General features: G+C 41.6%; 1 protein-coding gene across 1 annotated transcript in view; it reads right to left on the reverse strand.

The window, feature by feature from the left end:
• Positions 1-15388, reverse strand: part of pclob (piccolo presynaptic cytomatrix protein b) — a 58260-nt gene that overhangs the window by 12028 nt on the left and 30844 nt on the right. Inside the window, exons 15-26 of the mRNA XM_080474791.1 lie at positions 12928-14976; positions 10706-12270; positions 8145-9708; positions 7678-7943; positions 6506-7334; positions 5302-6340; positions 3299-3367; positions 2915-2941; positions 1459-1547; positions 1258-1333; positions 1022-1147; positions 33-141 (exon numbers count right to left, since the gene is read on the reverse strand). Coding sequence (XP_080330917.1) covers positions 33-141; positions 1022-1147; positions 1258-1333; positions 1459-1547; positions 2915-2941; positions 3299-3367; positions 5302-6340; positions 6506-7334; positions 7678-7943; positions 8145-9708; positions 10706-12270; positions 12928-14976 — 7808 coding nt within the window. The remainder of the gene's footprint in view (positions 1-32; positions 142-1021; positions 1148-1257; positions 1334-1458; positions 1548-2914; positions 2942-3298; positions 3368-5301; positions 6341-6505; positions 7335-7677; positions 7944-8144; positions 9709-10705; positions 12271-12927; positions 14977-15388) is intronic.

Consider the following 15388-nt stretch of genomic DNA (forward strand, 5'->3'; position numbering starts at 1 on the left):
CGGAGGGATAAATGCTGACAGATGTTACTCACAGTCTCACGCAGATCTCCGCCTCTGCACACGGTTGGCCCATGATGCACTGCACTTCTTCATAGGTCTTCCCCGTCAAAGGAACTCCATTCCACTCCAACACCTGCATTCCTGTGGTTTGACAGATTTGCAGAGTTGAAGACAAAAGATGAACTATTGATTTGATTGAAAGATGACATTTTAGAATTAGAAACAAAGTTCTAAACACAAGATACCTTTGTATCTTAATACTGCGTCACACCGCAACAAACCGGGACTTACCGCCGGCGGACAAAACTATATGAGAATTCACTCAAGGGAAACTGGTCTTCACGTTATACGTTTTGTTATTAATGCACATGTGCAGCTGCTGTGACAACAAAGGCCTGAATTAATAAGTCAATATCCTTCTGCATGCGCTGTTGCTTATTGCGAATATTCCCTCTGCTCCGTGTGATCCATATCCTCCTACTCTTTGTTTTATATTGCACCTGAAGGCATGTTCCACAGCCATTCTCCTTCAGTAAAACATAATCATATTTTCAAAGTTACAACGGTACACTTGTTCTAAATCAAACCAGCCAGTCTAATCTTTCGTTTAATTATTATCTAAAGCGAAAATATTGTGGCGTAGTGGTTTGACAACCTGGCCTCATAGCGAGAAAGGTCCACCAAAGTAGTGGTTGTTTCTAAGGTTCATGAGGCTAATTGATGTGGTCTCTGCTTGTATTTGTGTCTATAATAATGCTAAATATAGAGCCATGACTAACACAGCCCACTGCTGTCGAGGGTAGGGTTTGTTTTTTTTGTTGCGCTGTATGTGATGTGTCAGGGTATGAGACATGACAGACGAGTACACAGAAGGCTCCAGCCGCCTCTCACATCTCCATCTGGATTTGTGTGATTCAGACGGGAAATGTTTCACCAAAGGCATACACTGCCAAACGTTACAGTTTGAAGGTCTTATGTCTTATACCATTAACCTTGAATTCTCTTTTAATTCTTCTCTTACCCTCTACAACTTTTCCGGTCTGTTCGGCAACACCGCCAGGGATAACCTTGGCAATGTAAGCTCCGATCTCTCCGCGGCTCCCCGGAATCTCTTTCCCACCCACCACACGGATCCCGAGTCCATTCCCTGTAGTGAAAATAAACACACATATCCTAATTAGACAAACAAAGACACGGACTGAGACATGTGCCTAATCTTAGGGCGTTATCTCAGTGTGTTTTCTGTTTGCTTTCTACCTGACACACTGCTGTCCTTTGCGTCTCTCTTAAGCTTGATGCGAGTGTGAGGGAAGGCATAAGGGACCAGTTTCATCTGAGAATGATTCCAAGAATTAACAGCATTAAAAAAATGGTTTCATCTCTTATTACATTTGGAAGAAGTTGGAAAGCATGAAGTAAACCATGATGGTGACTATTTGTTGCTAGCCTGGGTCGCACCTGTCTTCCGTCCAACATGTTTCCGCTCTGTGGATGTCCTTCTCTTGGTTTATCAAACCAATCTGTGTCTTCTCTCCTCAGGTGGTAGGCTGGGTAAGGAGAGAAAGTCATTAACAGCCACAAACACACACAGACAACGCTCAGTTTCAAATCAGAATAATGACCACTTAGGCAGAGATCAATACAACAACCTAGTTTTGGAAATATTTTAGTGTGCATCGAAACAATTAATGACACATCCATCCCCATTTACTAAAAGGCAGGAAGATCTCAGATCTGTCCTGACTGGATAGGAGAAACACGGCCATATGTGCTCTATCCCGTCCCATCCGTAACGTCTGTGAGATCAAATGATCACAGCAAACTTTTTTAAAGCTATTTTTACATGTAGAAGTTGTCATGCTTTTTACACCGTGCAATGCTCCCGTTCTGAATACAGGCGCTTTTTGTCATCCACATTTTTGTAGCTGCTGAATTGTGAAACACTTTTGTCGAAAGAAGCCTCAGAAAATTGTGTACTGTGATAATAAATACTTTAATGCATAACCCTATCTGTTTTACTGCAATTATCCACAATACATAACTAAGCAGTGAGCCTATTTATCATATCTGGAATGGAAGGGTGAAACGAAAAGAGCTTTTCTACAACGTATGGATCTACAACTCTCACTTTGTTAAGGGTACAGGATGAAAAAATAGATATCTGAGCATTCTAATCTTCATGGATTTCTGTTAACTATATGTAGCAACTGAAATATAGCAGATGTTTTGTGTGATTTTCTATAATTGGTATTAACAAATTGAAGATTTAGTCAAGTTAGTGGAGCCTGTCTTCTAAAAATTACTATTATTATTTTTAATATGGTTTCTATTATCTACTGATCATAATCATCTAGTTTCATAGGTGATACTTAATGAGAGATGGGCAGGTCACAGACTGGCTCAACAATCACTTATTGTGACTGTTAAGTATTAGTTTTCTGATGTACTTTTCTAATCAATAAACAGTGCCAACATTTAATTTCAAGATTTGATCAACAAAACCGATGAAAAATAAAACGCTTTTAGAAGTGTGCAGTACAATTTCAACTTATGGACAATACACATATGATTTTCTTCTGACGCATGAACATGGAAACTGGAGAATGGGTCTGATATGCTTACAGAACCACGGTGCAAACATTGCTGAATGATGTGTGACTGAAGCCACTACACTTTATGACACATAAACAATATCTAGTGCAAATAAGATGAGGTTCATTCCAGAATGGAACTGATATGTCGACAACTAGAGATTTGCTAAATGACATGTATTGTTTACTATTGAGAGGTGGATCATTCCAGAGTCTGGTATGTTTACAAAATCAATCAGCAAAGTGGAAAGTTCAGAACCATGATGTGCGGCATGGAGGCATACAGTCTCTAAAGCTACATGGGAATCGAGAAGCTGTCTCACCTTCTATATTCCAGTTTGGGCCTCCAGCTGGGGTACAAAGTTATATGTTTTTTTTCAGAAAGGCGTTCAACAAATGGTCAATGCTCTAACAAAGACTACAGGAACTATTCTACGACTACATTTGTGTTACAGACTTAAGCACATGCACTGAATGCGGTTGCCAACATAAAATGCATGCTTGAAACTACACTATGTGTGACATTACCAGTTTAGCAATTTACAAATTTAAGCAGAAGCATTGACAAAGGAAAATAAACAATATAAAATGCACTTTAGGGGTAGAAAGAAAAAGAAAAAAGCCTCATCATATATTATATGACTGAGCCACAGTAATATGTGAGGAAACTTGACAGTAGGCTTAACTAGTATTGTAAAATACTCTACCGTGTCTGATACTTTCATGAAAGATTCTGGCATCATCTCTGTTCAAAACCAGCATGGATTCACTTAAAGCTGTAATCAAGGCAGATGGACACTTTTATGGAGGGGGAGGACAAATATTACCTTCTAAACAAGAATCTAGATCTATTGATCCTTTGAATTTGTAGCGATATGAAGCTCAGATCGCTCGACATGTCACTATTATGCATTAGGAGACCGAGATGGTATTTTTGCATTCAAACCCTCCATTCATAACCAATTCTTAAACAGAGGTTAAGGGTTAAAACTGGCATGTTTTATCTTATGTGATTCTGCATCTTCCATAATATATTTGTGTAATATACCCAAAATTAAAATATAATTAAATATAAAGCAACTTTTCATATACATTATTCACATAAGGAGATAAAGCTATACTAATAGAACATACCAATCCCATACTAATGGAGATGAAGATAGTACATGTCAATATTTGCAATCAGAGACACAGACATCTCACATGAGACATCCACAGCAACAACTAATAAGCAGAAGACATTCATTTTATTAAGACAGTAATGGAAAAAAAATTATGTATTACACAGCATGCAAAATATCAAAACGAGTTTTAAACACAAAATTAAATAATACGAACAGTTAACACAAAACAAATGACACACAATATCATGATGTTAAATGTTATTCTTAAAAGTGTGCAAGTACTTTTTGAAACAAAATTATTGATTTGTATTGCATAACCAGAAAATCTTCACAACTCTGTATCATTGTGCGTGTATTTGATAAGTATTAATACTGTAATTATGATATTTCACTGACATTTTAAAAGGGAGTACAAATTTCAAAAGACCTGATTGTACCTGCAGAGTCAGCAGAGTGGTCACCGTTTTTGTAATTCACTCGTGCGAGCTGCTCTCCAAAACAGTTGAAAACACATGTATGCATGCAAGTATGCACTTGTGCTCTACAGCTTTGCAATTTTATGCTGTTATGTTGAACAAAGGCAGAGAGTTAGGCAAGTTGTACATATGACTAATATTGGTGCAAATCTAAAGGGAATGGTAGTGAGTCATTTCAAGGAAATTCATTTGTGTGCTTTTGTGTTTATGTGTGTCCACATAAGGTGTTCATAGACCCCTATTCACAGCAACAGGTCACTCAGCCGTTAACCAGAACATACAAGTATTTTCTATATATGTATGGCATATATAGGTTTTTATGATTTATGTTGATGAAACATATAACTAATGCATTAGTGAATAAACAATTCTATTTTAACATATTTCTTGTTATCCAATGACTACACTACTGCACTAAACATTACACACCTATATTTAAAACACAAAGCTTAATATTTTGTGTGGCTTAATGTCATTGTTGAAAAATATGCTTTTACAAAGCTCTATTTTTCTAAATATTGCACATAAATCTTTTCGGTAGTGGAATCTCAACTGTTGCGTTCTGCCTAGAATGCACTGAATAAATGTGCTTGGTGGTTAATGTGAGATATACAGTGATCTGACTTTCAACCAACAGTGGACTTTCTGAAAAAATAAAATAATAAGGCAGCTGTAATGTGAACAAAACATATTTGCTCAAGAAATGTGTGACCACTAAGATTAAGGGTAAAAAAGGATAGGCATGAGACCACAAAGAGAAAATATAAACAAAAAGAAAAAAGCATGCAAATGAAACCACAAAACAAACAGAAACAAAACTTCATAAATCAGAAGTAACATACATAAACACAGATCAAGAGGATTATGTATTGGTGGGATAAGTAAAAAAAAAAAAAAAGAAAAAAAAGAAAGGAAAAAGCATGCAAACATATATTGGGACATTTACCGTAACAGAGGGAACTATAGCATAGAACAACCAATAGTTATAATTTGGAGAAGTGATAATTGAGGAAGAACTTGTACACAGTCAGACAGACCACTCAGTATTAGCATGCATGACAAGCAAGGCCACACAGTTAAATTGTTGTAGTAGGCTCAGGCTCCATTTACCTTCGCTGTCTGACATGGCGCCTTGCAAGTCATCCATGATGAATGCAATGTCTCGATCATAGCCTCGTGTTCGAGATTCCTCCCTCATATGTTGCTGTACCTCTGGCAGGGAATGGCTGGATCCAAACTGATCCCTGGAGTCAGCAGAAATGGGAGGAAGAGGACCAGCTGAAGCTCTCGCCATACCCATAGGCTGCCCCACTGGACTTAGGGGGCTTTCTTCCTCGGAGTTCTGAGCTACAATGGGGATACGGCCCCGGCTTTGGCTAATGGGTAAACTAGTGGGCTTCGCTCTCGCCACTCCAGGGGCAAATGCTGCATCCAGGACGTCTCCCTCTGTTTTCAGTCTGAGTGAGGAACTGGATAGATCCCGTTTGATAGATAGATCCAAACCATAGACTGATGAGGGGCGAGAGGAGGGACGGGATCGGCTGCCACTTGGGTAGGTGCCATCATCCTGAGCTGAAGCCCTGATAGCGGATCCCAGTCCAAGAGATTGCCCAAGATTAAGGGACCCAGAAAGGTTGGCCCCCAGAGAGGAGCCCAGATATTTTTGCTGCTCAGACAGATTTTTTCTTAGTCCAAATGTAATCTCATCCTGAAGCAACCTAGCCCTTGCTGCCAGACTTGATACAGAGGATGCCCCAGATCCCATGTAACTGCCAAATTCGGGCTCAATGTCCCTATTCTCCTGAATTGGGGAAAATTTGGTGATAGCTTTAGGGTCTATTAGGGCTTTTTTGTTCTTCATTTGTTTCTGATAGAGCATTGCTGCTGGCAGTTGCTTGGCAGCCTGTTTTTCAAGGGTGAGTCTGCCGATACTATATTTCTCTCCTTTAGGAAAGTGGCGTAAACTGCTATCACCATGGATATATTGGGGCAAGCCAAGTCCTGTTAATTGTTCTAGTCCGTCAGTTCCTCTTCTGAACTCCTGCTTGATTTGTTGCTTCAGTAGCTTTAGTTCGTAAGGCTCTTCCATAGTGTCATCTTCTCCTTTGCTATAACCCTGAAGCCGAGATGATCCTAAAAACTCAGCCACCTTAAAAAAAAGAAGACGAAAAAGACTTTAGGTTAATTTATGACATGTTTCATGTCTGTTACACCTCTACATTCTGATAACACTCAAAATATGCAAATATGTTGTGTTTGGAATACAGATTTGAGAAGAATCCAAAGAATGATGATATAAGTGTACAGCAATTACCTCAGCTGTGCGTCTGGCTTCTGCTGCCCTGAGTAGTCTGTCAGCCTTGGACAACTCCTTATCAGGCAGGTTAAATCCCGAACTCAAGCCAGTGTTGCTCAACCCTGTTGATGACTTGGTGAGTTCTCCTATGTCCTCGATCAGCACATAGTTCCTGGCATTATGGTGATCAATGTCAGCATAGAATGAGTCAGCAGAAATACTTGACATTGGACTTGATGCCATACTTCTCTCCTCCAGTCCTAACCTCAAATCCAAGCTGCCATATTTGCCCCCCAGGTGAGCTACCCCATAGCCACTTTCTGTGGAGGTTGGTACAATCAACAGAGGCTGGTTGCGTATAACCTCATAGTTGGTTGTGATTTTAGGCTCTAAATCAGAGAGATTGTTTTGTCGCTGTTTTCCTTGCTGCAAGAGCAGAGCATGTTGGTAGCTACTGGGTTGAGTCTGACCATGAGTGAGAGACAGTGTTGGATAAGGAGACACCTGGTGGTGGTAAAGGGACTGCTGTTGATACAGGTTCTGTTGGGTATAGTGGCTGGTTGTCTGGGTCTGAGGAACATACTGAGCATAGTGAGAGTAGGGACTAGTTAATGTGTTATACTGGGAATCAGCTTCTGTTTGTGGGGGGATGAACTGGTCAAACTCTGACTGGGGAGCCGTCCTGGGTCTCTCAAGGCCGTCACCTCTGGCTTCTCTGATGTTGCTAACTTCACTGTCAGACATGTAGTCTCTCTCCTCTGCGACACCCTGGAGATAGGCTCTCTCTCTTTTCTCTCTCTCCTTCAGCAAAGCCTCCTTACGACGGTTGATACCCATTTCCAGATACCTGGAATAAATCAAAAGTATACAGTGCTTCACATTTCACGCACTAACTGTCCTATGAACACTACAACCAAAGAGCCACACAAAAATCTTGTTTCTCACACAGTAGTACCTGTTACTATGTGTGAGTGTGGAGAGGTCTCATTGATTGTTGTCAAGGCAGCCTTTTAGCCCATAAGCTATCAGGGTAACAGGTTGCGTAAGATGGAGGAATGCAATGGAATTGGATTTAATAAAGAAATGACATAAAACAAGTAATAACATTATATGATTATCATTTAAAATCACAGGGGAACAAAAATTCCCTTTACATATATTGTGTGGATGCGGGTTGTGTGGCATATTACCGTAGCTTGGCATCAATTTCCTTTTCTTCCTCATCAAGCTCAGCCTGTTTCTTGCGAAGTTTAGAAGATTCTCTCTCCACAAGATCAAGTTCCTTGTCAATGTCTTGCAGAATCTTTGCCCGGGCCATTGTTGTACTGCGGGCAAGACGGCGACGAGCAGAGCCGGTACTGTACACTACCCGTCCCGTCAGAGAGTCATCCTCAGGAGGCGGGTCTGGAAGTGTCCGCTTTACTTTCTTGCCTGTCCCAGATGGAGATCCTCGGCTCTAAAATATACAAAAATATTTAAAGAAAATTCAGTAACTCAATAAAAAATAAAACCTCTGAATAAGATTTATAGTATATACTTCAGTATTATGTCTGTAGAGTAAGCATAATCACATTTCCAAAGTGACTTGCACATTTTTATTATGTTAATATCAAGAATATAGTCCATTATTTTTCTATATTCATCTGTTTTTACTTACAGAATAGCTGTCTGCATAGTATCCACCCATCCTGTCTTCTGTTGAAGGACTTAGTGATTTAGGATCAGATAGAGACTTTTGGCCAGTCTTTAATATCCGCGGGCCAGAGGAAAACCTGGTTGGGTCAGCTGTCAGCATTCTCTGGCCTCCATGTGACTTCTCAGGTGACAGAGGTGATACAGCCGTGTAGAAAACCTTTGACTTAGAAGGAACCTCTGCTGTGAGGTGTGTACTGTAGCCAATTTCAATGGGTGTATGTCTTCTGTCTGAATCCGTTTGACAACTGAGACTGCCACCTCTTTGAGAGTTTTCTGGAGCTGAAATATGCTTGACAATTTCTACCTTGGTTTCCATCTGTACATTGGGTCGTTTGATTGTCCCAGAGTGATCAGTCTGGACAGATATCTCTGCCACTGTCTGAATAGCAATACTGGAGACTTTGGAGCCATGCTTTCCTTCACTGCTATGCTTTCGAGACCGCCTTCGAGCTTTTGTGGGTGCATCCCATTCATCTTGGTCCTCATCATCAGTCTGAGCTGAACTATCAGTATTTCTCCTACTTTTCTTTCTCCTTCCCACATGTTGCTTCTCTGCTGAGTCTTCATCATCTGTTTGCACTCCACTATCAATTATTTTCTTTCCAAAGTCCTGATCTGCTTGAAGCTTGTTTACAAGATTAAGGTGGCCCCGCCCTTCCTCTGCATGTGTTCCAAAACTTGGAGTTGCGGACTCATCTTTAACAGGCCAGTACTGGCCACTGTCCCCTACTCCTGCATATTTTGCATCTAATAGATTTCCTGTGGTACCAGAACTACCATAGTGCTCATCTAGCTGCCGCTGAAGTTGGAGTTGGAGTTGTTGGATTTGCTGAAGCTGTTCTTTTTGCTGGGCATAGGTCTCTTGCTGGGCCACCATGTGTGCATGATGCTCTTCTTCTTGCTGAAGGAGAAGTTGCTGTTTCAGAGCCTGAAGTTCTTCGAGCTCCCTTTGAACCATAATCTGCTCCTGTTCTCGATATCGCTGGATTTCCTGCCTTTCCCACTCCAGTTCCTCAGCAAGACATAGCTGCTTAAGCTTTTCTAGCTCTAGAAACTCTCTCTCCATTTGATACTGAGCCATTTTGGCATTGTCTAAACCAGGAAAAATTGGAGAAGAAGCTAAGGCATCAAGTGAGGCTGCAATTGCTTCCAAGGTAGTATCTGAGTACATGTCTGGATATCCAGTGATGATATCAGCCAAGGCTGTAGGTAGAAGCTCCTTTGGTAGTCCAGTGTCAAAAGGAATTATCTGTCCTGGGTCTGTAGTTGGAATGAAGCCATATGGATGAGGCAGTGACTGGTTCTGGACTGTTGATGTTGGCGTTATGGTAGTACTAAAGACGGAGCCTGGTTGAGTTGTAATTGCATATGTGGATGGAACAGGGGCAGACACAGAGGAATAAACTATTCCATCTGAGGTTCTTAGTGCACTATTTACACCAAACCCTACTGCAGGAACTTGGGAGTATGGAGTAGAAGTCATCACTGGGTAGAGGCCGGCAGCTGTGCTACTGTAGTCTAGTGCTCTACCTGTGACAATAAGCCCAAAGATATATTTTACTTTCTCAAAAATATTACAGAATGAATTGTATATCAGCTGAAGGCCATGCATTTTTAATCTAAAAAAACAAAAATCCTACTGCACATGCATATTTGCAGTCATTCTGACTAGCAAGATGCAAAACCAAAATATTGGGGAAGCACACGCAGGCATACACATGCATCTGTATGAAGAAAAAACAGAGAACAACAACTTGATGTTAATGTTTAAAGAAATCATGCAACATGACAAATAAACTCTAAGTTTGTGTGGCGTACATTCAAAAGTCTGTGTCAAAATGAATATACATGATATAAAACAATTGGTTATGTCAAACTATAACCAATTTAGAACTGAATTGTGACGTTCCACTGTTAACCAATTCTTTATCATTTATATTTAAAAAATGGGGCTTCTTTTAACTACGGACAACTCTAATGCTCACAAGGCTGTGGTTTTGAGCTGCATGCTATGGCAAAGCAGCTAGTTTGAGTTCCCTTATAAATAAAAATGGAACTGACTCTACTGAAATCCCATCCATAATGGGAAACTTAATTGTAGTTCTTGCAATCTGCTATTGCAACAACTAGTGATAATAATTAGCAATACATATTCACTAAATATGATAATTTACTGTGTGTATGCATTATTCTTATAATATCTAAAAAGTTTAATAATTCATCTTAGGAAGTCAAATTTGAGAAAGTTCCTTGTTTTCAATTGTCATTCATTCATGTTTTGACATAGATTTGTATTAGTGTGACAAAGTAAGAACACAGAATTTTTTAATATTGTTTCACACAAACTTTAAAAAGAAAAGAATAACATAAGTTTTCATTTGTCATTTTTCAAACATATGCTTGAAGTTACACAGGAAGTATGCAAATCCAATTTTAAGATTTATTGAGTCACTGAAATGCAAACTCAAAATCCAAGCAAAAAGCACAGAAAAACATTCAATACATATGTATAAAGAGCCATACTCACCAGCAGAAAGTTTGGCAGCTGTGAGGTCCATAGCAGCATCTGAAGACCCGCTGAGGTAGTCATAGTCATTCTTTGGAGAGAATAGGCCTGCTTCAGTCACGTTGGTGTCAGACAACGATGCTTTCATACCATCAATTCCTTTGGTTCCATATATTCCAGAATCATCATATTGATAGTGGCCATCTCTGTAGCTTAGACTGTTGTCAGGCTGTGTTGTAACTGGAGGTTGTGTTCTGCAGCTTCCTGTAAATGGTAGCTTGTAAATCACGTCACAGCACACACTCCTCCTTCCAGCTGTAAGATCCACTGGAGTCCCATCATCTTCAACAACAGTGGTTACCACTCCTGGGCTTGAACCAGACAAAGCCACCATAGCTCTGACTGGTCTGTAATTGGACAAATCCATGGCGCCTGTGGCCTCTCTGGAAAGAACAGGACCTCCATTCCCCATGATGATTGGCACTGAAGATGCAGGATGTTTTCTTTCAGCAGAGACCAGCGCTTCAAAGGAGAGGTTAATGGGTATGTCTTGAGCCACAGATGCCACGGCACTGACTTTAGGTTGAGTATTCACAGGTCTGTACACAATCTGTGCTAATGGTTCAAAGGGTTTATATGTGGTTAGAGGCAGAGGCGATGACGTGACAGGGCCTTGTAAGTCAAGTGGCTTCTCTGCTGGGGTATTTTTGTATGAAGCAATGGTGGCAGTACAAGTTACTATTGTGATGCTGTCTGTAACAACAGATAACGTGGTTGCGGGGGTGATTTCTGCACTGAGATTTACTATCTCAGGCTGCACTGCTGTAATTTGACGTCCACTGGAGTCACTTGAAAAGGAGAGTCGACATGATTCCGGAGGAGTAAGGTCCATGCCTTGCTCAGTCATCTTTACCCCAACTTTCATTGTACGCAAATCAATAACATCACCAGGATAGATAATCTTGCCATTCTGTTTGGACACAGGTTGGACCTTAGCTACAAATGGTTGTATAGTGACTCCTACACTAGGAGGTACCTGTGGAAGTCTTTCATGGACAACAGAAACAGTGGTTCTCTGGACCTCAGTAGTGACCACCTGAGTGACCCTTCTTGGCAGGCTTTCGGGAGGCTGGCCTGATGTGGAAATTGATGAAGAATACATGTGACTCAAACTAGAGACCACCTTTTCTGGACCTCTTATTTCTTGGCTCTCAATAGACTCTTGCTGAATTTTTGTGATTGTGACTGGGGCCACAGATACACTATGTGGAATGTCCTGCACACTAGGTATTGAGGTTCTCCTGGAGTATGCCTCAGTGGTTATTATCTCTAGTGGGTGATCATATTCAGATGAATAAGTCAATACCGGTGGTTGCTGTTCAGTGGAAGGAATGGATCCTCTTCTGTAGGGGGCCTGAACACCATAACCATCAATAGAAAATTCCCGTTCAGCAGGCATGTTTTGTACCTGTGGCATGGTTATGGATTCTCTTCTAGCAGTAGAACATTCTTCGGTTGTAACTACTTGTGTGGGAATTTCATACTCAGCAGAGTAGGCAGATATCTCACTTGTGCACGGTGGCTGAACAATTGACGATATGGATGTTCTCCTTCTACTGGTAGTAGCCTCAGTTGTAATGACTGGCATTCCTGCCAGTGACTGAGCTTGAATTTCAAAAGTTGACATTGAAGATCCTCCATCATTATCTCTTGTTACAATCTGCAAGGGTGTTTCATATCCAGTTTGCAATGGAATGGCTTCCTGAGGTGGCACTGAATATGACAGTGCTGGGAATGGAATTGCTCTTGGGACTTGTTGAACATATGGAGTGGGTGGTACATCTGGATATGCTGCCATTTGTTGAACATCCAATGATGCATCAGCTGTAGAGGGAGCCATCATCTTAGCTATTTCAGATATTGGGGTAACTACAGCAGCTGCAGGTAGAGCTTGAGACACTGCTCTTACTTCTGGTACGATATCTGTGTCAACTGTAATAATATCTGTGGTTAAATCATTCGTAGGAAAAGTCACTACTTCAGTTAAAAGAAGAGGTTGATGTGAAAATAGATGCTCTCTTGCTAAAGGCAGAATTTCTGAGGGCGGAACAAATTGTGTAGGTGATGAAAATTCAGGAATGGCTTGAGTGTTGTTGAAACCGGTAGATGGTTCTTCAAACACATGAATTGGCTGTTGAACAGCAACTTGGTGAGTCACTTGTGTTAGAGGTGATATTACTGGAACAGCCTCTTTGGCTAGGTCACCAGTAGGTATTTCATGGTCTTTCTGTGTTATTTCTACTTCTGTTTCTTGTTTGGGAAAAGTAAGAGTTGAGTGAACTGCAGGTTGTTTATCTTGGAGTTGTAGATCTGAAGCTACTTCGGGTTGTAGTGGTACAGTAACAACTTCTGTCAGAGCCCCAGAGTCCAGAGGTGGAATTTGCACTGGAGACTGAGGAACCTGTGCTTCAGCTGGACCCCCTGGATGAACAGGTGACACATGTTGTGCTCCTGCTAGGGTTTGGATGATTTGTGGTTGGATCACGACCTGTGGCTCTATTGGGACTGTAATGATCTCAGCTTGAGGAGGCGGTATTGACTCAGTGACAGATTGTTGCTGTTCTACATATGGTTTCTTAATTGGAGGAGGTACAGTATGTAATTGAATAGAAGTCTTCTGATTTGCTGATAATGGAGTTATATCAGCCACAGGCAGTATAGATTGCACATTTTCTCTCCTGACTTGCTTTTCAGTCAAAACAAACTCAGAGGTTGTCACTTGCTCTACTGCCACAGTTGGGGCTATCGCTGTTGGAGGTGGATGCCTTACTGTGGGAACGGATGCTCTTCGAACTGTAACCTGTGCTGAAAATGCGTCAGTTGGTGTTTTTTGCTCCAATGGTGTGGTCCGTACTCCTGACACCTTTGTAGATGGGATAGAACCTCGTCTTAAAGGAGCTTGAACTGTTATGGCTTCTGTGGGTGAACCAGGCTCTGATGGAAGTGTTATCACCACATAGGTCTGTAAACATTTGGCATGTCTCGGAGACAAAGGTGACTTTGGAGAAGTTGTGCCAAACTTCGACTCCACAGGTCTTGTCAGACTAAGTGACAGAGCATTTGGAGGTTCTTTTGTCCTGGGCAGTGTTGCTGCTTTAGGAGCAACCGGAGGAGGTGGTGGCTTGACACTCTCACCTGGTTTGTGGCTGAACACTAGTCCAGCAGGTATTGATATAGGTTTAGGTGGTATCGGAGGGGGAGGCTTGGTCATTTGACTTGGACCAGTTGAAGTAACAGCAATTGGTGTTATCTCTGTGGAAGTTGTTACTGCATTGGGAATTGACGGCTTTGGATGCACTGTCGGTTTGGGTGATGTAGAAGGAGATAATGGAGCTGGATCTGAAACAGGTATTTCTACAGCATGTGCAACCTGTATTCCTGCTGTAGCTTTAAGTGGAAGTGGTGGAGCTGAAGCTACTTGGACTGAAGAAACTGTTATCAGTGGTGATGATACAACTGTACAAGGAATATCTGCAATTGGGCATGTGGTTGTTTGACTGCCATGTGGAGGTGAAGCAGTATAAGCTATTGATCGTGTATTAACTCTATGTTGAGTGGTTTGACCAGACTCAGATAGTTTTTCTACACTTGGTACTATGATGACTACATGCCCCTGCCTGGTTTGGGTCACTACCTGAGGAACAGATGCACCATCTGGTTGCATGTCTTCCATTCTTGGTTGTATGTCCACAACAACAGACTGCATTGTTTGACCAGCCACTGTGGCTTTAATTGGGGTGGTATGTTGATTACTCTTTCCAGGTGGTAGTTCTGGGGTTGACTCAGGTAATGACACTGAAGTAGACCGAGGGGGAGGAGGAGGTGGAACCTTCTTTTTAACTATAGTAGTTGATGATGGGGCTGGTGTAAACACTTGCGCAGGTTGCAATGGTGCTTGGACAGGACTCATTGATGGGATGGCTGATTGTCCAGGGACTGAGGATACAACTTTTGCTTGGGCTTTAGTTGCAGTAGTTACAAGTGCTGAACCTTGAACAGGGGTTTGTGCAAGGATTGGAGTTGCAGTTGAAACGAGATCAGGCATCTGGACAATGACTGGCCCAGGGCTGAATGGCAAAGCAACAGGAGTAGAAGTAGCATTGACCGAAGCAGAAGTGGTCACTGCAACAGTTGAAGTTGCCACAAGGGCTGCAGGTTGTGCTGAGACAACATTCGGTACAGGACTTGGTGATGAGACCTGTACAACTGCTGAAGGCATGTTAGGTACCTGAGATGGAGATGAAACTAAGTCTGGCATTTGGACCAAGACAGGTACAGCAGTAGATGGCTCCTTCTGAAGTGGAGTTTTGGCTTCAATGGTAGAAAATATGACTGGTACCGTTGAAGGCTTTTCAGCTTTGGATGGATCAGACACCACATCTGGTATTGTAACTATGACTGCCGCTGGAATGGTACTAGTGACGGGCGCTGCTGAACGTATGGCAGGCAATGAAGCTTCTGGTATCGATTGACCTTTATATGAAGTTGGAGGTGTTGGTGTAGACATTGGAGTTGAATCGGAAGAAGGAGGTGTTTGCGCCTGAAACGATGATGATGATGTTGCATTGGAAGCCAAACTGGAGTCTGGAGTAGCTGGTGAAGTTGGAGGTGACACTGGTGATACAGGGGAAGGAGTAGTA

This window comes from Lipophrys pholis (assembly GCF_963383615.2).
Source record: "Lipophrys pholis genome assembly, chromosome: 11".
Classification (NCBI taxonomy): domain Eukaryota; kingdom Metazoa; phylum Chordata; class Actinopteri; order Blenniiformes; family Blenniidae; genus Lipophrys; species Lipophrys pholis.